This window comes from Nipponia nippon, unplaced genomic scaffold (genome assembly GCF_047370975.1).
Source record: "Nipponia nippon isolate SJK-2023a ecotype South Korea unplaced genomic scaffold, ASM4737097v1 scaffold_3, whole genome shotgun sequence".
In the NCBI taxonomy this organism is placed as follows: Eukaryota; Metazoa; Chordata; class Aves; order Pelecaniformes; family Threskiornithidae; genus Nipponia; species Nipponia nippon.
The window spans coordinates 112,380,174-112,406,499 of record NW_028262347.1 but is presented as its reverse complement, the minus strand read 5'-3'; the positions used below and the strand labels follow the sequence as shown (position 1 = coordinate 112,406,499).

The window sequence follows — 26,326 nt, the reverse complement described above, 5'->3', positions numbered from 1 at the left end:
CTTCAGGCAGGGCTGTGATTCAAAGCCGTGCCCTCTGGAATCGAGTCCAGGCATTTTCCCACTTTTGGCAAATGTACCAGCATGGCCTTGTAAGGCTGAAGCCGTGAAGTCGCCTGTGTCTGGATCTATGCAGGATGTCACCTTCAGAAACAGTGGCAGCGGTGTCGTTTACAGCATCTCTTTACATGGCAGCTGTGCTGTGACATGGATGTTGAGTGCAGTTCTGTCTCACACCACGTCCTCAGTCCTCATTGCTAGGCAGGGTTGGGATGGGCTTGCCACAAAAGAGGAGTGCTTTAGGAGATGGCACTGGCAGCCCAGCATCGTACAAGAGGCAAAAGCTAGGGTATTTTGATGGATGAGCAATGTCATCAGGCTATGGCTATGGACAATTGTGTTGTGTCTGATTCTGGCGTTTGGTTTTGCCTTTGCAGCCTGGGAGTGCCCATCGGCCATGGCAGTCCTACTTCGACCTGATCCTCGTGGATGCGCGAAAACCCCTCTTCTTTGGGGAAGGCACCGTGTTGCGGCAGGTGGACACGGTGAGTGGCATATGGAGGGTACCTCTATGGCTGGAAGGGCTCGTGCGCCTCCTGTGTGGCGTCTCTTAGTGGCAACGGGCAACGCAGTGTTTAGACAGGACCTGCCCTAGAGATGGTGGGCTGGCTTCTCGTAGTGATTCCTGAGCAACCCCGTCAGCTGGGGCACAGCAGAGCTCGAGGCTTTGCTGGCTTCCCTAATGTACCGCAAGTGGCAACAGGAAAAGAATGTGGAAAGCCACCTCTAGGCTGCCGGGGAATGAGAGAGACGGAGAGTAAACTATCAATAGAACAGAAAAGATCCAGACCATCAGCTGTTCTGTACTAACGCAATGTCTCCTTCCTCAGGTGACCGGGAAGCTGAAGATTGGTACCTACACTGGCCCGCTGCAGCACGGCATCGTGTACTCAGGAGGTGAGGCAAGAACCCTTCTTGTCCTGTGGAGTGGCTCTGACATGCCCTCATGGTCTTCAGCCACTCCGGCTGTGAGAGGACTTGCGCCAGGTGCTAGGCAAGGTTGTTTCCCAAAGCGCAGTGTACCGTGCCCTCTGCACACTGCACCAGAAGTTCTCCATCATCACTGCTGCCCAATGCAGGGAAGCAATGGACCTGTTCCTCCTCAAACGCCCTTTTCTTCCTTGCTGGGGAGGCTCTGGGAAGTGCCACTGCGGGGCTTGTGGTGGAGGGGGAGCTGCAGCTGGCCCAATGCAACGTTCCCAGCTGTACTTACAGCGCTGCCACCAGTGTGACCACGCTTGGAGGGTCCCCTGAGCCAGGGAAGGGCAGCGGGTAGATACACAGGGCTCTCTGTGACGCCCAGGGCTCCATTACTCTCACACGGGGTGGGAGGCAGCATGGCCCCTCTGCTGCTGCCATTCATGGGGGGGTGTACTTGGGCAAAGCTGCCCCTGGGTCAGCTCTCAGGTGCCCCGTGCTGCCATGGCCAAGCAGGGGTGCTACGTTTAGCAGTGGAGGCTTCTGGGAGGAAAATGCACCTGCTCTGTCCCTAACCCCGGCCCTCTGAAATGAGCCACGTGTTTCCTTCTGGCTGCCTGTTCTGAGCCATGCCATTTTTCTCTCAGGCTCTTCAGACACAGTCTGTGACCTGCTGGGGGCTAAAGGGAAGGATATCTTGTACATCGGAGACCATATCTTTGGAGACATCCTCAAATCCAAGAAGCGCCAGGGCTGGAGGACCTTCCTGGTGATCCCCGAGCTGGCGCAGGAGCTACACGTCTGGACAGACAAAAGTGGTCAGCAGCTGGGCAAACCCCAGGCCAGGCTTTGCTCTTTCTTGCCTGGTGCTGCACCCCTGAGATTGCCAGGGCGTAGGATACAGGGGAGAGATCACCCTGGTTTGCCGCTTCTCCTTTCGGCCTGTTTTCCCTGGGTCTGGGTGTTGGTGGCAGGAGCTGGGGCAGCTCTCTGTGGGCTGGCCTCGGGGTCCCAGGCCTTTCCTGTGCTCTTTCCCAGGCTGCTTGCGCATGATCAGCCAAGCACTGACTTGGCTGGGGGAGAAGCTGTAGCTGGGTGGGGTTGAGTTGTTCCTCATCCATAACCCTGCCCCAAAAAACTCCTCTCCCTCTGCCTGTATGGAGCCATGGCTTCTCTGGTAAAAAGCATCTGACAAGACACCTGGGTTATTCTCCCTGTAATGCCTGAGCCATGACTGCTCTCCCATCTGCAGGGAGTCCCTGCTCACCAGCTGCTTCCTCCTTCCTCCCGCTCCCTCTGCTGCTCTGCTGCCAAAGTGCTGTGTGTTTCCCATCCTCCAGCGCTACTGCTTGTCTCCCAGGTTTGCCCTTTGGTGTGTAAATAGGTCTGGGGGTTATGCAAGTTGCCCCATGGCTGGATGGAAGGTTTTGGTGAGGGCTGTGAGGGTTCAGCCTCAGAAACAAAATGGGCAACCAGAAACCAAGCCCAAAACTCTGCCAGTGGCACAGAGCATGATTGAACCCTCTCCCTGCACAGTGGCCGTGAGATGCCCTGCTCCTTGATGCAGAGCTCCTCCACCGCCATGCAAGGGGAGTGGGCAGGATGGTGGGTTTGCTTTCAGCCCTTTTCATTTCAACAGCTTAAACTTACCTTTTCCCCCTTTCTTTTCTGGATTTTCCAGCCCTTTTTGAAGAGCTGCAGAGTCTGGACATTTTCTTGGCCGAGCTATACAAGTGAGTGTTCAAACAGTGACAACTTTCCTGCTGCCTCTCCCAGCCTAGCGACAGCTAACGAGCGGCTCTGACGAAACCTTGGGGTTGGCTTAGCGGCACTGCTGCCGGAGCTTTGACTCAGGCCTGGGCTCTGCCCACGAGACCAACCTTCCCCTCCAGACCAGCCTCCCTCCCCCGAGCCCCCATCCCACAGCATCTGGTTCTGAAAGGCTTTTCACACCATGTATTTACCTTCTCGCCTGTAACTAGGCATCTGGACAGTAGCAGCAATGAACGCCCTGACATCAGCTCCATCCAGAGACGCATTAAGGTACCAATCATAAAAATCCCTTTTCATCCTTTTGGATCCCAAAGGGCTTGACAACCCAACCCCACTGCTCAGCCCTGAAATGCTTTGCTCTGCCTTTGGGTGGGCACGGCAGGCTTGGCAAAGCCGTTCCGTCTTTGTGGGCGCAAACGGAGGAGCTTCTCAGCTCACTGGTGTCACTGGCACTCCTGAAAGGCAGCCTGGTCTGGAACAGGGTCTCCTTCCTCATGCACACAGCAGCACTGACCGACGGTGCTCACTGCTGCAGAAGGCGGCGCTGGCACACACAGGCTTGGAGGGGCTGTGGCCTCTGGTTCAGCCAGCCCTGGGGTGCCAGCCTGGGGCGGGTGCTGGCCCTGAGCCCGCTGCTGCCTTTCCCTCTGTTAGCTGGGACTGGGCTGTGCTCTGATGCTGCGGGACAGGGGCACAGAAAGCCTTGCTGGAGATCCTTGCAGATCTCATGTAGCCCCCAGCCCTCAGTGTGTTCTACTTCAGCGTTGCCGTGGCTCCACGCTGCTGCCTGCCCGGCCCAGGATCTAACCTGCCCTTTGCTTGTAGAAAGTGACCCACGACATGGACATGTGCTACGGGATGATGGGGAGCCTTTTCCGCAGCGGCTCTCGGCAGACCCTGTTTGCCAGCCAGGTGATGCGCTACGCTGATCTCTATGCAGCCTCCTTCATCAACCTCCTCTACTATCCCTTCAGCTACCTCTTCAGAGCCGCCCACGTCCTGGTGAGTTGCAGACCCCGGGGAGGTGGGCAGGGGTCCCAAAGGTGCCTGCGCTTGTGTTTGTTAACACTTCCACAAGCCGCAAGCAGCAGGAACGGCACCTTGGAGGGTTGGGTGGCATTTGATGCACCATGGGCCAAAGGGTCACGCTCTGGGGTTTGCTCTCCATCTGCCTCAGGGAGATACCCTGGGACTGGGACAGCCCTTGCCATCTCCTCTCTCTCTTGCATGTGTAGATGCCACACGAGTCCACGGTAGAGCACACGCACGTCGACATCAATGAGAAGGAGTCGCCGATGGCCACGCGCAATCGCACCTCAGTGGATTTTAAAGATTCTGACTACAAGCGGCATCAACTGACCCGCTCCATCAGTGAGATCAAACCGCCCAACCTCTTCCCCCAGGCACCTCAGGAAATCACACATTGCCACGATGAAGATGATGATGAGGAAGAAGAAGAGGAGGAAGAAGAGGAGGAAGAGGAAGAGGAATAAGAAGGAAGCAGCAAAGCATCTCTGAAGATAAACCGTGACTCTAGCAGTGATCAGGAGCGGATTCCTTTGTTGGGGCCCTTGGGGTGATGGGTTGGGGGGGTGTGATTCTTGCAAAGGCACGTTTCGAAAGTGTCTGGAAACTTTTAACAAATTAACACTAATTAAGAGGAGACCCTTGTTTTCAGTTTTGCAGACGGTTCAAAAAGCTGATGGATTCTGCCTGGGTGGTGCATTCAGATTGGACTGCCCGCCTGTGCTGTCATGCTGCTCCCATTACCTGTAGGGATGCTGCGTGTTTCTCCATGTCCCATGATGTGTTTCATTTGATTTCCATTTGAACGGTGTCCTGTGAACGGTTTTTGCCATTTGTTACATTCACTGTGGAGAAGGAAGGGATGTGCTGGGCCCTGCAGGAGACAAAATGATCCAAATTCTCCTTCCCGTTGGGTTGCTGCCCTTAACCCTCTGCTTCTGGGTTACAAACTCCCCCTCCCTGTGTTAGGCAGGGTGTCGCTGTGGCTTCCAGCACTCAGTTTACCCTCTGCTTGGTGTGAGTTTCTCTGTGCAAGTGGTTGGATTCCTCCGGCTGTCACGGATGGCGGTGGGATTCCAGCTCTTGCCTATCCGCAGCTGTACACGTTTCAGCTTGTAGATGCTTGTTATCCTCTCCAGTGTTTCAAATCTCTCTTTCGTCATCGGCATGTGATGCATGATTTCCAACACATTTCTCAAACAGCTGAGCCGCACACTGTGTTCTCAACTCCTGTACTTTCAGCAGTAAATATTAACCCAGGAGCTTGAAGCTACTGCTTTAGCATTATGTTAGTCGGTTTGTTTTCCTACTGCCTATTAGTGACCTTTCTGTCCACTCAACGTTAACAAAGTGAAGCATCCCAAAGACAAACCCAGCCACCATCTGGAGTGAAAGGGCCTGTTATTCCAGGGTGCTGCAGGCCACGCGTGTCTGCCCTAAACTAGGAAATGGCACGTGCCACAGGGCCAGCCCCACGATGGGAGTCGGGAAACGCCAGTCCGCCTGGCAGCGGCCCTCGTCTTTGGCCTGGCACGGAGCAAGCAGAGCCTCATCGCAGGTTGCGGTGGGCAAGGCTGCGTCCCTGGCCAAGGAGGGCGACGGCTGCAGGCTGCCGTCCGGGGACCAGGAGAGCCCCACGGGGATGGGCAGGCGGTCCTCGTGCCTGAAAGCCAGGCAGGGGAAGGCATGGGGCTGGCGCGCAGCTGGGCAGCAGCGCCCTGCAGTTCCCCTCCGTGTCATGGGTGCAGCCTCCCTTACTCCAGCCTGTGCCGTTCGCTGTGAAGGGATTACAACGAGGGCCCTCTTGTAACGAATTCGACTGTTGTTTCAGTACCATAAACTCATTTAATCTTTTTTTTTCCATTTTAAAGTACCTTAGAAGAAAATAAAAAAAGAAAAACCATACCACAACATCTGAGCAGGAAACGCTGCTGCTGTAGTGGCAGTTGTTCAAGTCAATAAATGATGATGTTTCTAAAAAACGCCTGGCGCTTTGTGGTGTGTCGCTGTGATGATGAGGGCTGTGCTGGAGGTGGCAGGAGCCAGGACAGGTCTGTGGGGGTCCCAGCAGGACAGGTAGCTGAGGAAGAGGGAAAGCATCTCCGGGAATGGGTTGTGTGAAGCATTGTGGAGCAGTGGCTGTGGATCTGGCTCTAAGGGCTTGTCTGGTCCCTGGGGAGCAGGTGGGCAGAAGAGATGGGGGAGCACAAGGCTTTTGTCCCCATCGGCTTCAGCCAGGAGGCACGGGGAGGCAGAGAAATGTTTTGGCCTGGATTCAGAGAGCGAGGAGGGGATTTTCCACAGCTGGAAGGGCAACACCCGTGCCCTGCCACTACCTCCAACATCGCACCTTTCCAGGGCTGTTTCCCACAGGCGTTACCAGGGGCTGCTCCCCACCATGCCTGGCCTGTGCCCAGGGTGGCACTGGCGGCACAGCACGGCCCACGCTCACCAGCAGCTGCCAACCTGCTGAGAAAAACACGCAGGGAAGGCCAGTGCTGCCAGAGCGACGGCACCGGCCGGCCTAGCCAAGGGCTGCGCGGACCCTGTGCCCGGCCGAGACGGGGACAGCCCTGGGGACAGCACATTGCTGCGCTCAGCCCTCGCCTATAAACCCCTCGTATCGACCAAACCAGACCAGATGAGACCTCGCCATCAGAGCTACCACCGAAGGGTATTCAGTACCCAGGGCCCAAAGTGCCAAATGGAAAAGCGACACTAAATGGCTGCAGATGGCAGCCAACAAGCCACAGCTGGCACTTCAGGGATTGCTAAAAGCCCCAAACCCAGCACTGGGTCCCTCACCCCTTGATTTTGGGGTCCGGAGAGCAGCTAACGGTACCCACAGCGATGCTGGCTGCAGGAGGGGTTTGAGGGAGCTGTTCCCGAGCCCTTTCACTAAAGGCCATGCTGGGCTTTGCTATGTTTAAACCTCATTTCTCCAAGTATAGTCACTTGAATTTTTTAAGCTTTAGCTCAGCAGCTGGGGAGGGCGTGCGGCTGCGGGAAGGGAGGTCTGGGGAGCTCCGTGCATTCCTCCTTCCTAACCGGTCACCACAAATAGCTCACTCCCAGCCCAGGGCTATTTCTGACTGCGATGGGGAGAAGACTCTTCAAGGCTGGAGCAATGGAAAGTATTTGACCCTCACTTGATGGTGGGAAAGCAGCGGGCAGAGCCTGACAGACACAGGCACTGCTCGTGCCTCTCTGCCCATCCTGTGGTGGCTCTGCCATGGCGTTGCAGTAAGAAACCACCGAGCAAGAGCAGGGTGAAGCCTCTTGCCCCGGCTGGCACAGCAGATGGCCACAGCCCTGTTTTTCTAGCCCACACCTCTGGCAGGCAGCTGCCTGCTCCTCTGGCTGCACCACTGCTGCTCCCAGGACACCGGTGGCCTGCAGCACCCGTGTCTCCAACCGGCTCTGCAAACCCCCAGGAAAAGCTGGCCTGAGCCGCAGCTGCTGCGAGGCTCCTGCCGCTCTCCCCGCAGCCCCTTCCCCACCCCACGGGACAGGCACGCGCTTGCCTACCGGCGACGGTCTCTCCTGCGGCAAAAGCCCAGCGAGCCCCAGGAACAGGCCTCATCCCTGCCCTGAGCTTCTGATTTCTCCTGCTTTCTCCACCACCACGTGCCCACCCTCACTGCTCCGCAGAGACAGAGGGGCTCGCAGTGGCTGCACCGAGCAAACTCTACCAGGGAGAGGAGCGCAAGGCTCGCTCTGCCCTTAGCCACAGCCCTGCAGCCATTTTGCGTTGGGCACTGCCAGCAAGTACTTCTGAAGAATAGATCAAAGTAACGAGAGGTGCTCCCAACTCCTCTTCCTCAGCAGCTGAAGCACAAACCCAGTATCAGGGTACGCCTAACCATGATGGAGGATGCAAAGCCCTCTGCCAGTCCCTGAGCAGCCGCTATTGCAACCTTGGCACCAGAAGCCCCGGCCACCTGCAGTGTCTATTGACAAAGCGATTTTGTAGGTGCAGAGCCACCAGCCCGCCCTGGCCCTGCACAAGAGTGCTCCCCTCCAGCAGAACGGCCCTGGGGCCTGCTGGGCTGCAGCGCGTGCGGCGGGAGCACAGGGCTGGAGCACAGGGCTGGCCCAGCCCTCACACAGAGCAACACAGCACCAGCATCCAGCATGGGGGGGGGGGGGGGGGGTGAATGGTCTACCAGGACTTAACAAGCTGTAGGCACAAAGGGTGACCTTGAGCGTGACTCACACAGTACGTGAGACCTGGTCTTTAGCGCTGGGGTCCCATCCCAGCCACACAGGGAGGGCAGAGCGCAGCCTGGGTGCTGCTAAAGCCTCGAGGACTCCGAGCCCCGGCTGCTGCTGCCTTTGCTTCAGGCACGGCTCCTGCCCCGCGGCCACAGTGCAGCCAACACCCATCCCGCTTCCCTGCAGGGACCTGGCCTCTCGCACCCTCCCTTCCAGGAGCCCGGGGCTCCCCTGCCCTGCTCCTCCTTCCCGCTGCTCTTCACCACCAGAGCCAGCCCCAAAGTCTGCCTTCACATTAACTCTACTTACATCCTGCTTGCAGCATCCCACCATCCCGCCCGCTGCCGGGGACAGGCACACGCAGGGGAGCAGAGTTCCGCACAGGACCTGCCACTCTGCCCATCCTGCTGGTACAATGTTGGGGAGCGAGGTCCAGGGGGCTGGGGCCACCCTGCAGCACAAGAGGAGGGACAGAGGCCGCACTGTGTGCAGCAAAAACCCCCACAAGGCTTGAGCAGGCGCTGCCCAATTCACTAACCCAGAGTTTAGCAGCTCAAGCGCTGAGCAAGGAAGAGAGGCCAGCGCAGGGAAAGCAGCTGGGTGACATGGCTGCGAGGAGGACGGGTTGAAGGATGGCAGAAGCACGAAATGGGCACACGGCAGGGCTGTATCTGGCACGCAGAAAGGGTCAGCCGTTCCTCTGCCGGAGTGGAGGTGGAAGTGATGCTGGGCAGGGGACTAAGCACGGGCTCGCTCTCCTGCTCAGAACTGTCGCCGTCACTGCAGGCTCCGCACAACGCCGCTGCCAAAGTCCCAGCACCAGGGGAGCAGGCAGCGGTACCGCACGCAGGGGGAAGGACAGACTCACTCCACCAGCGACTCCCATCCAACGGAGCCGCCGTCGCCACCAGCCACGTCCCTCGCTGGCGATCCCCAGTCACGCACCACCCGGCAGGAACATGCGCTACGGACGGACAGACAGACGGCATCTATGCTTCTGGACAAACAAACATGATGTATGGAGAGCAGGTTGTAAATAAGGGGGTTTTATTAGTGGAAGAAAAAGGCCCTCACCCTTGAGGGAATTTCAGAAAGTCAGCTGCTTGCCGCTGCCACCAGCTTCCCAGCTCCTCGTCAGCAAAACCAGCAGCACAGCCCTCCCCAGCTCGAGGACTTACGGGCCCAGACCCACCAAAGCAAAGAGCAAGACCTGGCTCTAAGGGGAACAGGATCCGGCCTCTCTGTGGCTCTTGACAGCTGAAGTGGAGGTTAAAGACCGCTGATGTGCCAGTAGCAGAGATCGGGGTCCGGGATCACCGACATCAGCCCCACCACCCGCATGCCAAAATCCGTCCCTTGGAAATGAGGGGGGGAGCATGGAGGAGGGAAAAATGCATAAACTGGAATGTTCAACAGAAAAAAAATCATCATTTATCTAAAAAGAATAGAAATAAACAAAATGCTTTTAAACAAAATCACAAAATATACAAATAAATCTGGTACAAAATAAATAGGAAAGATTGGAAATCTACAACAAAATTGGAATAATTATAAAATTCATTCGTATGACAATCAGTATATGAAACGTATACACTTCATTCAGGATTTCAGTTGTGCTTATTCAGGTTTATGTACACACATGGAAATACTGTAGTCAGAACACTACAACTCTGGAAACCCGAAGTCATGTACAATATGATACAATTGGCAAAGACCATGTACGACGGCAAGTAAGACACAGGGAAGAGCTGGCCGGAGTGGCTGAGCGGGTTCAGGTAGCCACAAAAACGCCCTGTGGAGGGAGAGCCGCCAGGCGTCTGAGCGGGGGGAACGAGGCCGAGCCAGCAGCGGCCGGAGGAGGCTCGGGGCAGCCAGGGAGGACCCGACTGCAGGAGAAAGGTTTGGTGTGAGACCTCCGGCTGCCGAGCACCGGCCACTCATGGCTTCCAGGAATGCTTCTCAAGTATTTGGGTTTTCAGATTCAATGTGTTTGGCATCTGGGCAGCCGCCCCGCGGTTCAGGTCTCGAGGTTGGCCCTGCAGCTGCGCGGGCTGGAGAAAGCACAGGCCAAGAGCTCTGAGCTCCCTCAGCAGGGCCCGAGCCTGAACCGCCCGCAAGCCACCCTTGTGCTCGGGAGAACATGGATCAAATGGGACCGTAGCACTGGTGCTGGGGTCCTGGTGGGTTTCCACTCTCCAAATTTTATGCGGTCTGCGAGGAAGGCAGAGTCCCTTAAGCAGCATCTCCTACCCTTAGTGCGAGGAACGAAGACAGGACGGCCGCAGCATCGCCCGTTCCTGACTGCTGCACCTCCTTCTCTCGCCTTCCTGAACGCTCAACAAAAGCACAGCGAGAAGAGCAGAGGAACGGCCCCGGCCGATGCGAGAGCAGCAGCCGCAGAAAGCCCCACTGCTGAATCCAAGCCAGCACGACGCAGAAGGACAGAGCACGTACCCCGGGTAAAAACCCGCCGGCCAAACCAGCCCAGCCCAGCCCAGCCTGCTGGGACCTGAGACTTTAAAGCAGGGATGACACTAGAGCTGATCTAGGCCTGGCCAGTTTGTCACTTCTGTGACCAGAGGAGCTCACCGGGACCCCCCTCCGCCCTCACAGATTGATCTTTGGGCAAATCCAGAAGGCATGCACTCGGTATTGGCACTTCCAACTAAAGGCATATGATCTGGGCTACTCATCTGACACCTACAAGTTTCTCACTTGGATTTCGAATGATTTGGTAGAAGACTGATGCCCAGAGGATTAAAAAACACCTCCTTTTATAAAGCTCTGCATTCTCCAAGCAGCTGAAATGGGATGCTAGACTGCTCCACCAAGCACTAAATGCTGGGACAAGCCCTTCCATCCCAACAAACCCTGCTATAAACCGACCGCCGCATTGCTTCCAGGAGAAGACAACAGAGACATCAAATCCACCTCTGAAGCACTGGAGCTGCCTGCAGCCTTTGTGTGTTGCAGGTGCTTGCTTGGCTCACGACAGCTGACAAACCTCAAGCCCAGCTCTACGACAGGCAGCTTCTGTCAGGAACGGCAAAACCTCTCCTGCCCAGGGGAGGATTAAACATCGAGCACTTCATTAGCCAGAAATCTGTGCTGGAGTGGCGAGAGCAGCCAGGACACTGTCCTCTGCAGGATCCCAGGGATCAGCCCTGCTCAGAGGAAAACAAGGCCCAAAGGAGAAACCTCAGGAGAGAGCAGAAAGATGTTTTTCAGCTGGGGAGAGAAGACCAGCAGCTTTGAGTATCGTATTTCCAAGGTGCAGAACCGCTACAGAGCCTGACCTCAGGATAATGAGAACCACAAGATGTCACTTTGACCGAGTTCAGCACTACCGATCTGTGAAACACCTCCCTCCGCCACCTGTACCGTGCCACGGGCTGGAGTCAGCTTTCCAGCACCCTATTCCCATCCCTGCAGCTCAGGGAAGGGCACTGGGACAACCTGGCATCCCAGGCTTTCTCCTAGGGAATGCTCCGGCCTCCCCAGGTTCAGCATCCAGCTTCTAACGGAACAGCAACTATGCACAACCAGACCGAAAAAGCTCAACCGTACCGCTTCGGACCCGCAGCAACAGCATCCCCTCACCTGGACACGGCCTCAAGGACACGGCTGTAAAACTAACTGTGGAGGAACGCAACCCAGTGTGAAGCCAGGCTCCAGGACAAGAGCAAGACACCGAGCGGGATCGTCTGGGGGGCTCTGCGGGAAGCTGTGGATGTCTCCGAGTTCCCTGTGCTGCCGACGCATGGGAGTGAGGCCAGTATCACCATAGAGCTCGCACCGACAAGAGACCTGCAACTGATGGACCAAGTATAACAACAGAGCAGGGACGAGGCACCTTCCCAGCCCAGCTTTTAATGTAGAGCTTGTCCTCTCTGCTGGTCAAGTCAGGATGAAGGCTGCTCTCTCCTCTGTACCATGAAAAGATGCCTGCCTTTCGATCATGTTTGTTAAGCTTGTCATTTCACTGTTGGGCCAAACCAACCCTCGGTATCCAAGGACCAGGTACTTCTTTGGGTCTATTTAGAGCCCCAGTGGAGAGCCAGGCAGTGGGGCAGGCAGCAAGCCCGGGTCTGTATCACACAGGCTGGGTTTCTGCTTTGTGCCAGCTTGGCACGTGGCAGCGCACAGTATGAACGCAGGAACCCCTCAACGCTGGTTGGACACCTTTGGGATGAAGCCTCAAGTTAGCATCAAAACAAGAGGTACTCTCTGCAGCATCCTTCCCCGCCCCCCAGCCCCAGTTTTCTACTGGCAGTCCAGACACTGGATAACTTGACAACTGGTACACAGGTACTAGTTTTAAAACCACAGACGTGTGTATTAGATATCATATAAAATATGGTACATCTTTCATGTGGGAATGATTTCTATAGATAGTGTATTTCAGCACAAGGAAGATGCATGTTCCAAGGGGTCCTGGAGAACACGGCTGTGTTCTCCATCACGTAGGATACTTACACAGGACGCTCGTGAGGAGACAGCGCTGCTCTTTGCCATCCACACCCCCGCGCCCCTCGGCTAAGCTCCGCAGAGATCACAGGAAGCACCACCGCTGCCCAAGCAGCCCCTCGCACAAAGCTACCTCTTTGGTTTTCTTTGAGCTGATTTGAGCCAGAGCCTGACACCACCGGTGCCAAAATCCCATCCTCATCTGAGCTGGGCCCTGAAGGCTGAGAGGCAGCAATGGGTGATGTCCGTGGGCCATCACGGGCAACTCGCCCTGCTACCCCTGAGCTTTCTCCAGGTCTGAGGTGAGTGCAAAGGGCCGTATCCTGAGACTCCTACTCTTGCCAGCTCCACCCGCACAAAAAGGCACTTAAAGAAAAGAAGGAAAAAAACGACAACAAAAAAAAACCCTGTGGTGAGGAAAAGGGGAGTAAGTCCAGGAGAAGAGAGGAGGAACAGAACAGTGAGCACAATGTGAAGGAGCGGCTGACCCCTCTTCCAACAGGGCCCAAGAACTGCAAGCCTTGAGCAGCCAGCTCCAGCTGCCCCGCACAGGTCTCGGCATCATCCCCCACCTGCTCACTCCAGAGCAGGAGCGTGCGTGGGGGCAAAAAGAGCATGAGAGGGAACTACACATGACTACAGTTTTGGAGCAGAGGTGGAGAGCGGTGGAAGGACCTGCCCTGTGGAGCTCACTCTGCTGGTGCAACTGGATGGGGGAAGCACCTGGTCCTGCCACGCCAGCCTCGGGGCCCCTGCTCCCCGGCCAGCCCCGACACCCTGCCAGCATCCCTTGTCCCGCTGCGGGATACCCTGTCCTGAGCTCCTCCGGAGCAGCGGCCTCCAGCTGCACAGGGATTTCAAGGAGTGGACAAGCTGGGAATAAAACAATAAGCACTGTGTAAACTCTGGAGGGTTTGAGCTTGGGGTCTACAGAGAGGCCGAGGCTGGTTTGCTAAGCCCACCCTGAGCCCCTCTCCACTCAGAACTAGCATGCTTCGTATGATCTCCACGTCACCAGAGTCAGTCTCGTTTGGAGAAAGATTCTCATTGGAAAGCAAGAACATTCCTTCACTCTTTACAAAGATTTGGCAATACACAGAATTAAAAAAAAAAAAAAAAATAAAAATCATAGTTACAACAGATTCAGGTTCATTTCATTTAAAGGAAATTCAACCAACAGGAGTGTAAAAGTTATAATTCACAGTTGTGCATTTAAGATATTAGTGTTGAAAACCTCACTTCAAAGAACTCTTGTGCAAAATTGTATTGACAGTAGAAACCATGGCTAGATGCCCTCCCAGCCTCCCCTGGCCAACAGGCCATCATCGTCCACCCCTCTGCCTGCACCCGGGGGCAGACGGACGAGGGGAACAAAGGCGGCAGTAGGAGTTGACATAGGAAGATGCAGTATCCTTTCTACGAGTCAAAAGCCTTGCCAAGGTCTGAGGTCAAGTCCAATGATTCCCAAAGCCACCAGCTGGTGCCCTGCGCCGCGGCGATGACCGGCAGCCCTGCCATGCATCCTTATGGCACTGCGGCACGGCATCTGAGCCCACCTGAATGCAGGCAGGCAGCCAGCAAGGCAGAGAAAGCAGACCTGCTCTGGCAGGGCACAGACTCAGACGCCATGGCATCTCCATTGCAGTCGGGAGAGCCAAGCCCCGGCGCCGGCAAACGCCATCCGGAGGCTCAGAAATGATCCTGAGCTGGGCGCCGGGCTCCTCTGCTTGTGATGGTTCCCACCACAAGGGCTGGGAACCCCTTGCATTTGTTAAACAGTAAAACTGTAAATACCCTGAGAACAGGGAGACTGGTTTTTTTCCCCTCCGGGGAGAGGACCATGCTTTGCTCTTCAAGCTAATTAGTAGTAGCAGCTCCTAACCCCTCTGGGTCAGGTACATATTTTCCATATGAAACACATCTATAATCAACTATTTTTATGGAAATTATTTCACTTTCCATTATTGGATCTGTACAAATGATGAAAAACAGTCATGCAAAAAATTGCCTGCAAATTTTGGAACAGTGCAGCATGGGCAGAAGCAGGAGGTATTTGCTTTGGGATCACATGGCTTTGGTTGGAAAAATTGGCTTTTTTTTTTTTTTTTTTTTAAAAGGGAAACAGACACTGAAACAAATCTATAACCTGCCATAAGAAGCAGAAGTCAGATCCAGCGAGCAACCTCGTCCCAGAGAGCGAGCTGCCTCGACTTGAGCCTTCCCTCCTTCAGCAGGTTTGACAAAATGGATACTGCATCTCAAGTTCACCACCGTGTCAAACACTTCCGACAAACTTTTACATTCAGCAACGCTAGAAACAAACTGGCGAGGCGAGTCCCTCGCCGAGGACAAACGCTGTAACATCTCAACATTTTGCTTTGCAAGAAAGGTGCAATATTGGCAGCTCTCCAGGAACGAGCAGGGCTTAGGTCAGCCCGTGCCGACGCTGAGCCGTCTGCTCTTGGCGGTGGCAGGCTGGTGCGCATCAGAGAGAGGATGGAGACTAAGGAAACGCTTTTAGATGGGACTCAAAAAAAGTTAATAAAAAGCTAAATGAGAGTAAGGTTTTGGGGGCCCCATTTCCTCCTCACTGGGTGCACAAGTTAGATACTGTGCAATTTCTACGCCCCCTTGTGGGGACTTCATCCTCATGGGTGGCTCCAAGGAAGAAGTGCGCCTTTCCCATCGGGGAGGACAGCAAAAATTATGGCTGCTTTCTGAAGCCAAAAAAGAGAGGAGGAGAGACACACGCAGACCCAATCAGCCCTGACACCGCGCACTCCAATTTCCTGCAGGGAGATCCTGCAGCAAAATATTGCACCTTTCCAGCCACCGTTCGTGAAGACGGACCGCGGGAACTTGCGACGAGCGCCTTCCCCAGCCCGTGAGCAGGAGAGACGGGGCAGGCGTGCAGGCACAGAGAGCTCTGGCAGTCGCACTTGGGGCTGGGGGCTTCTTTGAGGGTCAGATGAGATTATCTGGGTGTAAAGAAAGGAAGGGAAATGCTACATAGCCAAGGGCCATGGAAGGGTCTCGAAACAGAGAAACCGCAATGCCTGATTTACTAATCACTCCAGATACCGAGGGCAACATTCACATTTTGTTTGAGACAGCACTGGAAGGGGAGAGGATTGGGGGGACAGGACATTTTTTTTCCTTTGAGGACTCAGACTCCATCTGTGGGAGCGGGGTATGTGTGATGCACAACTGCCATGGGGTGCCTCTTGCTTGCAGCCAGTCTGCATTCACGTTTTTGGGGTAGAGGAGTTTCTGCTGCCCAATGCAGGGCGCCCTGCACTAGCGGCAGCTGGGTGGGAGGCTCTCTGCTCTGCTACCATGGTAATCCCTAAAATGGCTGTTAAAAGGGGCAAGAGAGAAGGAAATGCACTAAATCCACTCAAAGGAAGGAATGTGGCTGGGAACAGCCTGGAAACAAACCTCTCTGAATCCCTGAAGTGCAATACACACATCCAGAAAGTTTCCCACAGCATTCTCCTGGAGAAACTGGCTGCTTGTGGCTTGGACAGGCGTACGCTTCGCTGGGCAGAAAACTGGCTGGATGGACGGGCCCAAAGGGTTGTGGTGAGTGGAGTTAAATCCAGTTGGCGGCCGGTCACAAGTGGTGTTCCCCAGGGCTCAGTATTGGGGCCGGTCCTGTTCAATATCTTTATCAATGATCTGGACGAGGGGATCGAGCGCACCCTCAGTAAGTTTGCCGATGACGCCAAATTGGGTGGAAGTGTTGATCTGCTGGAGGGTAGGAAGGCCCTACAGAGGGATCTGGACAGGCTGGATCGATGGGCCAGGGCCAACTGTATGAGGTTCAACAAGGCTCAGTGCCGGGTCCTGCACTTGGGTCACAACAACCCCATGCAACGCTACAAGCTTGGGGTAGAGTAGCAGGAGAGCTGTCTGGCGGAAAAGGACCTGGGGGTGTTGGTCGACAGCTGGCTGAATATGAACCAGCAGTGTGCTCAGGTGGCCAAGAGGGCCAATGGCATCCTGGCTTGTGTCAGAAATAGCGTGGCCAGCAGGACCGGGGCAGTGATTGTCCCCCTGTACTCGGCACTGGTGAGGCCGTGCCTTGAATCCTGTATTCATTTTTGGGCACCTCACTACAAGAAGGACATCGAGGTGCTGGAGCGTGTCCAGAGAAGGGCAACGAAGCTGGTGAAGGGTCTGGAGCACAAGTCTTATGAGGAGCGGCTCAGGGCGCTGGGGTTGTTTAGTCTGGAGAAGAGGAGGCTGAGGGGAGACATTATCGCTCTCTACAACTACCTGAAAGGAGGTTGTAGCGAGGTGGGGGTCGGTCTCTTCTCCCTAGTAACAAGCAATAGGACAAGAGGAAACGGCCTCAAGCTGCGCCAGGGCAGGTTTAGGTTGGATATTAGGAAAAATTTCTTCATGGAAAGGGTTGTCAAGCACTGGAACAGGCTGCCCAGGGAAGTGGCTGAGTCCCCACCCCTGGAGGTATTTAAAAGACGGGTGGATGTGGTGCTTAGTGACATGGTTTAGTGGTGGACTTGGCAGTGCTAGGTTAACGGTTGGACTTGATGATCTTAAAGGTCTTTTCCAACCTTAATGATTCTATGATTCTTGGAGAGGACAGGACGGTCCTGACTCCTCAGCAGAGCCCATCCTTGCACTGGCAGAGGTTCACTGTCACCTGGAGGATGTACTTTGGGCGTAATTGTAGCAGCATCTTTTGTGTTAATACTAGAGATTGAACGGGGGACCGGGACTGATGTTCTCTGATATTTAGCAAAGACTGCTCTGGCCAAGGTAATGGTGCGCAGACTGCTACAGCACACGAGTGCTTAAAAGCTTGTCATTTTGGGGTGTGCGCATTACTTCACCATGCAATTGTCAGGAACATCAATGAAAAATTACCCAGTTACTTCGCTGTGGAAAATTACGCCCGGCTTTCATTTCATGAGACTGCAGTTTTGTTAATTAACTCCTTTCCCCCCAGTATCGTCTTCAACATACACAAAGTTTTTGGAGGTTACAAAACTGTAAGTGTAACAATGCTTTTGCCTGTTTTACAAAAAACCTTCTGAAATTTGAGAGATCATTAAATACCAAAGTAACCACTGCTTCCCTGAAACTTAACTGGAAGAATGTAATAATACTCATCCCTTGGCCTTCCAGGTGGCTGAAACCAGAGGTTCCTTGAAGCTTGCTCATTCTTAGGACACAAATAACATACAAGTACCAGTTACTAACTTCTTCAACAGGGCAACAAAAAGGACCAGAGAGGGGTGAAAAGAGGCCTAAGGACACTGGAGCCAATTCACAAAACCACAACAGAGCCCATTTGAGGTTCAGGAGGGACAGAAACAATTTAAAACTCTGCAAAATACTTTTTAAAAACATGATCTCTCTTGAAAAAATAACAGGAGGAGCTTTTAAACTTCTCCATATGTGTTTGAGGAGGAAAAACCCAACAAGGATCAAAAATACAGATAAAAAATAAACATGATTCTACTTTGCAAGAAGTATTTTCATCGTTCTCAAGGGTGGCTCACCATTCCCAAAGTACGCTTGGGGCTTTAGTCTCTCTTGCTCTTTGCTCCTTTCTTCCTGTTTCTTCCTCTTCTGCTCCCAGAACGGACGCAAAAGTCTTTGGTCTCAGAACACTGGATGCAGCACAGTGTTGCAAGCACATACTAACGGTGTTCACACTCGGGGAGGAGGCAGGAAGGAGCGAGGGCTGGTCCTGCTGAGGAGATGGGATGGGTGGGTTGTGGGGAGTCAGCTCCTAGATCGCTCCTTCACTGTGCATACTGTGGTTGGGCTTGTTGTGAGTCACACAGTTCTGTTCGTTCAGCAGGTTTGCTGTCTCGTCCGGCAAACCGTCATGCAGCTCCGTAAGAGTCAGTTCGATTTTAGTGTTTTCACTGTCCGAGGACTGAGGTGTTTTGTCCATCCGGGATGCCATCAGGGCATTTTGGTACTGCTGTCTTGAGATCTGCTCCAAGAACAGAAAGAAGGAACAAAAACAGCCAGTCACACTTTTGTATCTCCCGTGGGACACACTGAGAAAATAAACATCCCTTTCCAGATGATCACACTTCAACTTTACCTGTTTTTATAAAACATCCCTGAGCTTTGCAAGCCTAGAGCATCCCAACTCAACACCACAGCATGGTGACATTTCCAGACAGGGTGGAAGCACAGAGCTGTGTGATCACCATGCTGTTCAAAGGCAGGGATTTATTCCTATGCAGAGATTTTTAAATCAGATCTCCATTTCCTTCTAACCATGCACATTTTTAGGGCGAGAACCAGAGTTCAGTGAAGTCTTTCTCCCAACTTCAGCGAGCTCCTGGTGAGGCTCTAAGAGTCCCTATAGAGCCAGAGGGTACAAGCCTTACTGCTCCTGTCTAGGCCAGCGAACGCAGCAGGAGCTACAGCCTTGTTCTGATACATAAGGACGTTCAATTCTAGAGAAGACTGGGATCTCCACAGAAATTAGTCCAAATTAGCAACCCATGAAGTCTTCCACTGGTCTCTGCAAGAGCTGGCTGCACTCAGCAGAACAGTCATGACAGGAGCTGGCCTAGAGCACAGAGCGTTACTGCCCACGATGCCCCAGAGGCAAGGAAGCCTATAGCCCCATATATCTGCATACGGTGGTAGAGGGGAGAATTCCTCCTGGAGCCACAAGCAACCAGCCCCGTAAACTCCTCAGGGTCAGCCTTCTCAGCCAGGACAGGCAGCAGGATGCACGTGCACTGGCAGCCCCATGTGCTACAACAGCAGTGGGTTATCTCAGCAGGCAGGAAGGTGGAAGAGGTGAAACAAGACTTTTGGAAAGCCTTAAGTTTCAGTAGCAACACAAGAGAGGGACTGGAAACCAAGAGAGTCAGATGGACCAGGTCACATCTCAAAAAGCAAAATCCAAACATGCACAAGCAGGTCACAACCCTGGTTTACAAGGTATTCATTGAATAAATGCCCATGTGGCACAGTGAAAACACTAATGTTGAGTACTCTGTCCTATGTGTAAAGCAGAATGATGCAAAGAGGTGTGCAAGCCTGATTGCAGAGATACCAGACGGTTTAGCATTCATTAGCCTCAGTATGAATACAGTGATAGTTGGAAGGACTCCACATAAACCAGCATAAGATGAGCAGCTGCTTTGTACAGCAGATTAGCCATTGAAACCCATAGCGAGAATCACTTGCCCAGTGAAAAATATTTACGTATCTAAACCTTGAAGGCTTGAACCATCGACCAGTGCACTTGCATCTGTCAAGTTTTGAATGCAAGACTGTACTCTCCTTTTAAAATTTGGCTACGGAATAATCGATTTAGCATTCTAGTATTTCTACTCTATTCCACGTTCTTAATATTGAATTAACTTTGACAGAAGTTGAGTTCACAAATCATTTGAGCTGCATACAAAGAAACTGTGAACGTGCACTTAATTTCAGAAAAGCATCAAGGTCAACTTCTGGCCATGGGACGTCAGCTTCCCTGGACTCCCAGCTGGACTGGAATTGCTGCCAGCATTAGCTGTTCCTCAGCTCAGCTAGATTTCCTATCCCACAGGACTCACACACATTTCAGCGTGGGATGCACCATGCTGGGGGACAGAGCTGTATTCATGCAGCAACTCACTGGTAGTATGAGACATGAGCCTAACATGTGAAGTTAAGATAAAGAGACTTCTCCAAGCAGAAGAAGGATGACAAGTCGGAAAGTAAGATCAAGAACCCCAAACTGAAACCAAAATCAAAAGTGAATAAAAATTGCAACCAACAGAAAATGTCTCATCCTTTAGAAAATGACACTGTGTGATAATGAAGGGTCTTCATTTCAGATGGCTCCAAAGGCTTCACAAGGATACGTCTTTCATGACTAAAAGCAGAGAGAGGTTATTTTCTATAATCTTTCCTCGAGGAACCTGAAATCCAGAAACTTATGTGACCAATCTACTTACAAGCCTAAATGAGAGGAACAGCGAAGACAAATCAATGGACAGCAGCTACTGGGAAAAAGTAACTCAAAGTTATTTTTAAACAGCTCCTTTCATAATCTTATTTACTCACAGAGCAATCTAGAGGGACCTCCCTTCCCCAGGCTCTCCATTCTACCAGCCAAGCCCATGTTCCAGAGGGGCCTTTCCAGCTTTTTTCCTACCTTGACAAACTGAATGTCTGTGAGTGCTTTCACTGAGTAGTCCGGAACATACACTTGGAGGAAAGACGCGTTCAGCTGGTTGTTGCTGCTCCCTAACGTTGGTGTCACTGCATCGATGCGATCACTTCGGTTTAAAGAGTCTGAGTGATTCAAGCCACAGGGCCGAGGTGGAGACTTGTTTTCAGCTGAGAAATGGGTAAGAGTGAGAGATTTCTTAAATCAAGCAGAAAACATTTGAAGTCACCAGTTTCAAAGGGACATAATAAATCACGATGTAGCACAAAAGAACTGCAAATACTTATTCCACTCATAACTAGACATGCAGCTAAACAACAAAATTACCCTGAAAAAGAGTACATTTTGACTCCAGAGCTGGTAGCCGACATCACTGAGTATGCCTTAAACGAACCTGGCTTTGTTGATGCTGCAATGGACATGCCCTGTGCACAGCTAAGTCACAGTGCTTCAGCTGATGAGTGGTAACCACCAGAGAAAGGTAACGTCCCAAGGCTCCCTTACAGAAGCTCTGGATAGTCAGACCATGCTTAATATTTTTTTTTTTTTCTGTAATGATTTATAATCGTAACTCCATACCAGACCTTTCATCCACAGTCAGTCCCAGCTAACCCTTACCCCCTTTTATTCCACCTGGTACCTACATATGCCTCGTTCCCTGAGTTAAAGCAGACGTTTTCAAAATTGTAAGAGTGATACAGTCCTCAGTGGACCAAAGTGCAGTCCCCATGATGATTACTTCAATGTTTCCTCTAGTACCTCCCAGTGCTTGAAGGGGCAAAAACTCAATGAAGGAGAGCGAGCTCCATGTGGTATGTGCCAGCCAGCAAAACAGGGAAAACAGTCCGTGCTACAGAGGAAAATCTATGTCCAGGAAAGGAGTAAACTAGAGACATCATTTTCCATCACTGGCCTTTAAGCGCTGCAGGGTTTCACTTGAAAACCTTGCAGCTGTCCCCTGCAAGTGTGATTAGCCACAGTTTATCTCAAGTAAACGTGCTTTCAGGAAGCCACAGACAATTTTGCATCCCTAGCTTCTGCCACTGTCACACAGTGACCCAGAAGACAGGAGGGCAGAAATGCATCCTAAGAGACGTCCCAAGGCCTCCTGCTGACGGGCTTCTCCCTGGGTGCGCACACAGTACGTACTGATCAAAGAATTGTCTTTGGCACCGGTGAATTTTTGGATCTTAGCGCAGTTAAATTTCATTCAGCCAGCCCAAACTGAAACTTGATGTAAACTATGCTACTCACCACGTGACCCCCATTCAGCTGAAAGATCATTTTCATATAATCTTAAGATACAAAGCCTCTTCAAGCAAATCAGCAACAGTATCCTTGCAAGCTTTTCAGATTCTTTTTTGAAGACTTTTCTACGTATAAACTTATTTCTAAAAATAAAAAAAGCTCACTAAAATTCAACCCTACCTCTGCCACTTAATCACTATAAATATAATCTCTCCTTACCCAAATGACACAGCCTGTCCTACAACTCTGCATCCAGCCTTTTCTAAACCTAACACTTTAGATGCTTCCAGATGCATGGCAGAATTGCCCTGGTTTTTCTTTCCCACTTAAAATCCCTCTGATGTTGTCTTTCCTTAAATTTTAGAAAAGGAAAGAGAAAAACACAGGTTCTGACAACTTGGCAATTTTTCTGCCCTTTCTGCACTATGGAAATAGCGCAGGTCCCTATGGCAACACCAAGCACAGGCTTAGGGGGAAGCACTCGGAGCCCCACGAGGTTTTCCTCCATACCAACTTGCTATCTTGAAAGCCACAGCAGGCTGCAATAACTGCTGCCAGGAGCCAAACCTCTATCTGCACACAAGGCTCGATGCTGTAATTCCCACTGGAGAACAAGGAACTGTGAAGGCTGAGTGAATTTGTCCTGTCTTTCCCAGCTGCATATGCAAAATATGGCTGTGTGTGACACCAGCATCGCTGCTGCTCGGGATAAAGGTTTCCATCTGGAACAGCTTTACACTAGTGTGACTTGTATTTGCCCTTTCTTTTCACCAGGGGTTTTATAGTACATTACTAATAAAAACCAAAGAAGGACAGAGGGCAAAATGACAAAGCATATATTAAAAAAAAAAAACCACACACAAAAAAGGGACAGGTGAAACGCAAGGACAGAACAAAAAAGTACGATTACTAAAAATCTGAGGGAAAGGACATCATTTCTGGACCATGTACTAGTCAGGGAGGGAGAAGAGAAGTTAATGAAGAAGGAAGGATACAGAAAGGGCAGACGACAGAAGAATACCAGGCAGGTCCGTGTTTGCAGAACAGCGCCCTGCCAGCCCCCAAGCAGGCCAGCCCAGATCTGAACAGATCTTTTCTACCCAGGTTTTCCCATACTCCTCACCTTCCTATACAGGGGATAAAGAGCACAAACCACAAGACAAACATCAATACAACTGTATTATGAATCTGGGGTTAAACAACAGGATCCTTTTCAAAAGGACCCAGCAGAAGGTCCGAGTTTCATCAGAACTGGTACCACATTGTCATAGCGACCAGGCTTACCACATCAATTCCTTTCAAAGGAGATTCTTCCCATTATTATTTTCCATTACTGATTTTATTTTTTATTTTTTTTTTTTAGTTGGGGGAAAAGCTAGGAAAATATACTTGGCATTTATATTGGAAACAGCTTGCATGTGCAAAGTGTACACTTATTTGTAGCAAGGAAAAGGAAAAAAAAAAAAGAAGACCTGGCAAAACAAAAGAACCAAGCTAAAAAAGATAATCAAAGCCACTGAGCTTAAAAGAAAGCCATCAGGTACTTTAATTAAAGAAAGATTAAATTTCTCCCCCTTCTTTGAAGTTTAGCAGCAGGAAACTTTAACAGGGCAGGAAAAAAATCCCCTGCAGGGCAACAACCTGTAGTTTGTTTGGAATGTGCATGAGACTAATTTAAGGATTGATGGTGAAATACATTTTCAAAAGTGAAAAAAGAAGAGGGGGAAAATACAGGAAGCAGATGGTGACAGTTTATGAAACGCATGATACGTATTCCTGTTTAGGAGATGTTTCACTTAAATGTGCACACCATTATCTTGTTTGCTTTTAGGTCTAGGGAAAGATGTTTCATCTGAAAAAGAAAACTTCAAAAGGAAGAAGTATGTTCACTGTGGCCCAAACTATTTTAGGATTCTGCTCTTCCTACAGACTTTCTTGATGGGTTTCCATTTTTCTCAACTACTCTGTGCACAGAGCGTCTGCAAAGCTCAGTTCTTGACCCTTCCCAATTTCCAACCGCTCAACCACATCTCAGAGCTCTTTTTGGCCCAATTTGTTCCCTCCTTGGTCTCTGCTCTCCAAAGGGATTTCTGTGTCAGTCAACTTGGTTGTTCAGCAGGGAAAGGTCTTAAGCAAAATGGGAACCAGAGAACCCCACAGGAGGTCCCACAACCTTCTTGCACATTCCATTGCAAATCCATCCACTCAGTAAATCACTGTGCTGGTCCACGGCATTAACCTCACTGAGAGAAAGCTCACAGCTTTTGAGGAATTGAAATGGCCAGAGTGCATACAAACCATAGAATTTACCCATATGAGAATATAAGAATTCTTTCATTAACGAAGTTTTCCTTTTATGGCAGTTTAGCAGCAGACATTCTCCTCTGCCAAATGCATTTTCTTCAGAAATTTTTAAGCCTCAGCTTGGGGGAGAATACCTTCTTTTAAAAAATCTCCCCTCCTAATTTTCCACCAGCGTACGTATGAGAAACAAGAACAAGCACACATTACCAAATACATTTTCTTCAATGTGTTTTTAGTTCTTCCCATTTTGACGACTCTGTCACATCGCTACCAGTTACCATAAACGAAAGTTCAGGATACCTACCTGCGAGGTATAACTCTGTGCTGGACTTCTCCCTAACGAGCAAAGGGGTCAGATAAATACAGACTGCAGCTGAGTTTTTATGGCATCAGGGCAGTCACAAGTATGGTGAAAATAGAAGCATGCGGATTTACCTGGAGAACCTGCTGCTAACAACTCTGTTCTGCTGACAACAAAGGTACGAGACAGGGACAAGGGAACTAGAAGAGGGAGAGAAAAAGGATGAGATCACGACCAGAAAGGCGGCAGCTATCCACACTCGACAGGGGAAGGAGCCAGTTCACACACTGAAGAACTAAAACCAAAAGTGCAAATCAACTGTGAAAAAGTAAAGGGTTAAAACAAAAGCAAAACCAAAAAAGACAATTAAACACTTTTAGGAATAAACCAAAAAACAAGCCCAAGGAATTACAGTGAAGTGAATAATTTTCACTTGCTAATTTGAATGGTTATCCAGCACAGAACAGTTCATCAAGGTACACTCAGTTTTAAAACAGTTCAAAAGGAGCGATGCTGCCCACTCCAGCCTGGAAGGCAAAGAGTTAAAACAAGCCAGAAAGCTTTCACAGGTGCTGTTCCTTATGGGAGTCAGGCAAAAATAGAAATAAAACCAAAGGACACTTTATAGTTCTTCAGTAAAATGTCAAGCCAGGTTGTGATTCTCCAAGCTCATCCCTGTCAGGATGGGTACCATACTGCTCATCATGACTGAAACAGCTTCACTCTTTTGTTGGGATTTTTTTGGTTTGGGGTTCTTGTTTTCTTTCTTTGGGGTTTTTTTGTTTGGTTGGGGGTTTTGGGGTTTTTTTGGGGTTTTTTTTTTGGTTTTTTTTTTTTAAATGCTTTACTCTCCTGTTACTGATTTCACATTCCAGGTGGGGAGAGCAGGCACACGATGTCTAATTAGGACACACAGAAGAGCAGGAGTTTTCTCTTGTTCTGCAATGACTTATACTTTCACTGAGCTTTCCTGTCTACACAGAGCAACAGGAATTTATTTTTATGAGCTCATCCTAACAGAAATCTCAGGATGCTGCAAGACATCATAAAACAAATTCTCTAAAGCCTGGAGAGAAAGCCAGCAAAACGAGGGGTTTGCTACTGGTAAAAGCCAACCAGTTGAAGATAAACAAATCCAAGGTTGGCCAAGACTAATTTAAAATAGTGCATATCCTTAAGTTTGACATGACAAAATCCAAGATGCATTTCAGAGCACACGAAGAGGAGATCATTTGACCTCACAGGACTTGGGGCAACTGGCATGGTTGCAGGGAGGGTTGGCAACACAAAAAACACCCCCCACATGAAAACATTCAAACTGAACAATGCTGGCAAAACAGAGATGCCACAAGTGATTTCCAAGCAGAGGTCTGGTAGGAGAATTGACCATGCCTAACCCAGCTCCGTGCCTGGCCCATATTGCAAAAGCTGAGCTGCGAAGCTGAGGGTATGATGCAATTCCACACACGTGTGTGTCATGATTCCTCGTGAACACTGCTGCTGTTGCTCAGATAAAATCCACCCAGTGCTCTGCACACTTTCAAATCTGTCAAGCTTCAAAAGGTATAAGCTAGACTGATCAAATTAAAGTGTACATAATTAAGGAAGAATTAGTCTTGCCTGTAAAAGCGAGCTCACACGTCCAAGAGAACTGCTGTTGTCTGTAGAGTTTAATAAAGCTATACTTATAATTTACAAAATAATTTTCATTCCAATGCCATTCACTAATGCACATACACATAGGTACACATATGTAAAGGGAGTGTTCACGAGCGTACAATTAAAACAAGCTGCCTCTCCAGTGGAACATAAACCCTGCTGTGACAGGAGGACCTGGTTTCAGCATGAGAAAT

General features: G+C 51.0%; 2 protein-coding genes across 7 annotated transcripts in view; one reads left to right on the top strand and one right to left on the bottom strand.

Annotated features, from left to right (window-relative positions):
* NT5C2 (5'-nucleotidase, cytosolic II) overlaps nucleotides 1-5,734 on the top strand; it is a 62,958-nt gene extending 57,224 nt beyond the window's left edge. For 2 of the 4 annotated variants that reach the window (XM_087766407.1, XM_087766406.1), the window contains exons 11-17: nucleotides 435-542; nucleotides 888-954; nucleotides 1,623-1,793; nucleotides 2,657-2,708; nucleotides 2,958-3,018; nucleotides 3,574-3,750; nucleotides 3,984-5,734. In XM_087766407.1, coding sequence (XP_087622533.1) covers nucleotides 435-542; nucleotides 888-954; nucleotides 1,623-1,793; nucleotides 2,657-2,708; nucleotides 2,958-3,018; nucleotides 3,574-3,750; nucleotides 3,984-4,241 — 894 coding nt within the window. In that variant the 3' untranslated portion in view covers nucleotides 4,242-5,734. The remainder of the gene's footprint in view (nucleotides 1-434; nucleotides 543-887; nucleotides 955-1,622; nucleotides 1,794-2,656; nucleotides 2,709-2,957; nucleotides 3,019-3,573; nucleotides 3,751-3,983) is intronic. The other 2 variants (XM_087766405.1, XM_087766408.1) reach the window with 1 other exon arrangement.
* A 3,320-nt stretch (nucleotides 5,735-9,054) lies between these two features.
* CNNM2 (cyclin and CBS domain divalent metal cation transport mediator 2) overlaps nucleotides 9,055-26,326 on the bottom strand; it is a 130,213-nt gene continuing 112,941 nt past the window's right edge. Inside the window, exons 6-9 of one of the 3 annotated variants that reach the window (XR_015706462.1) lie at nucleotides 24,608-24,673; nucleotides 20,606-20,790; nucleotides 12,466-18,427; nucleotides 9,055-12,171 (exon numbers count right to left, since the gene is read on the bottom strand). Coding sequence is in view for 2 of the 3 variants with exons in the window: in XM_009476016.2 (XP_009474291.2) it covers nucleotides 18,218-18,427; nucleotides 20,606-20,790; nucleotides 24,608-24,673 (461 nt within the window). In the remaining variant the exon portion in view is untranslated. Of the gene's footprint in view, nucleotides 12,172-12,301; nucleotides 18,428-20,605; nucleotides 20,791-24,607; nucleotides 24,674-26,326 lie in introns of those variants that run through there. The other 2 variants (XM_009476016.2, XM_087765509.1) reach the window with 2 other exon arrangements.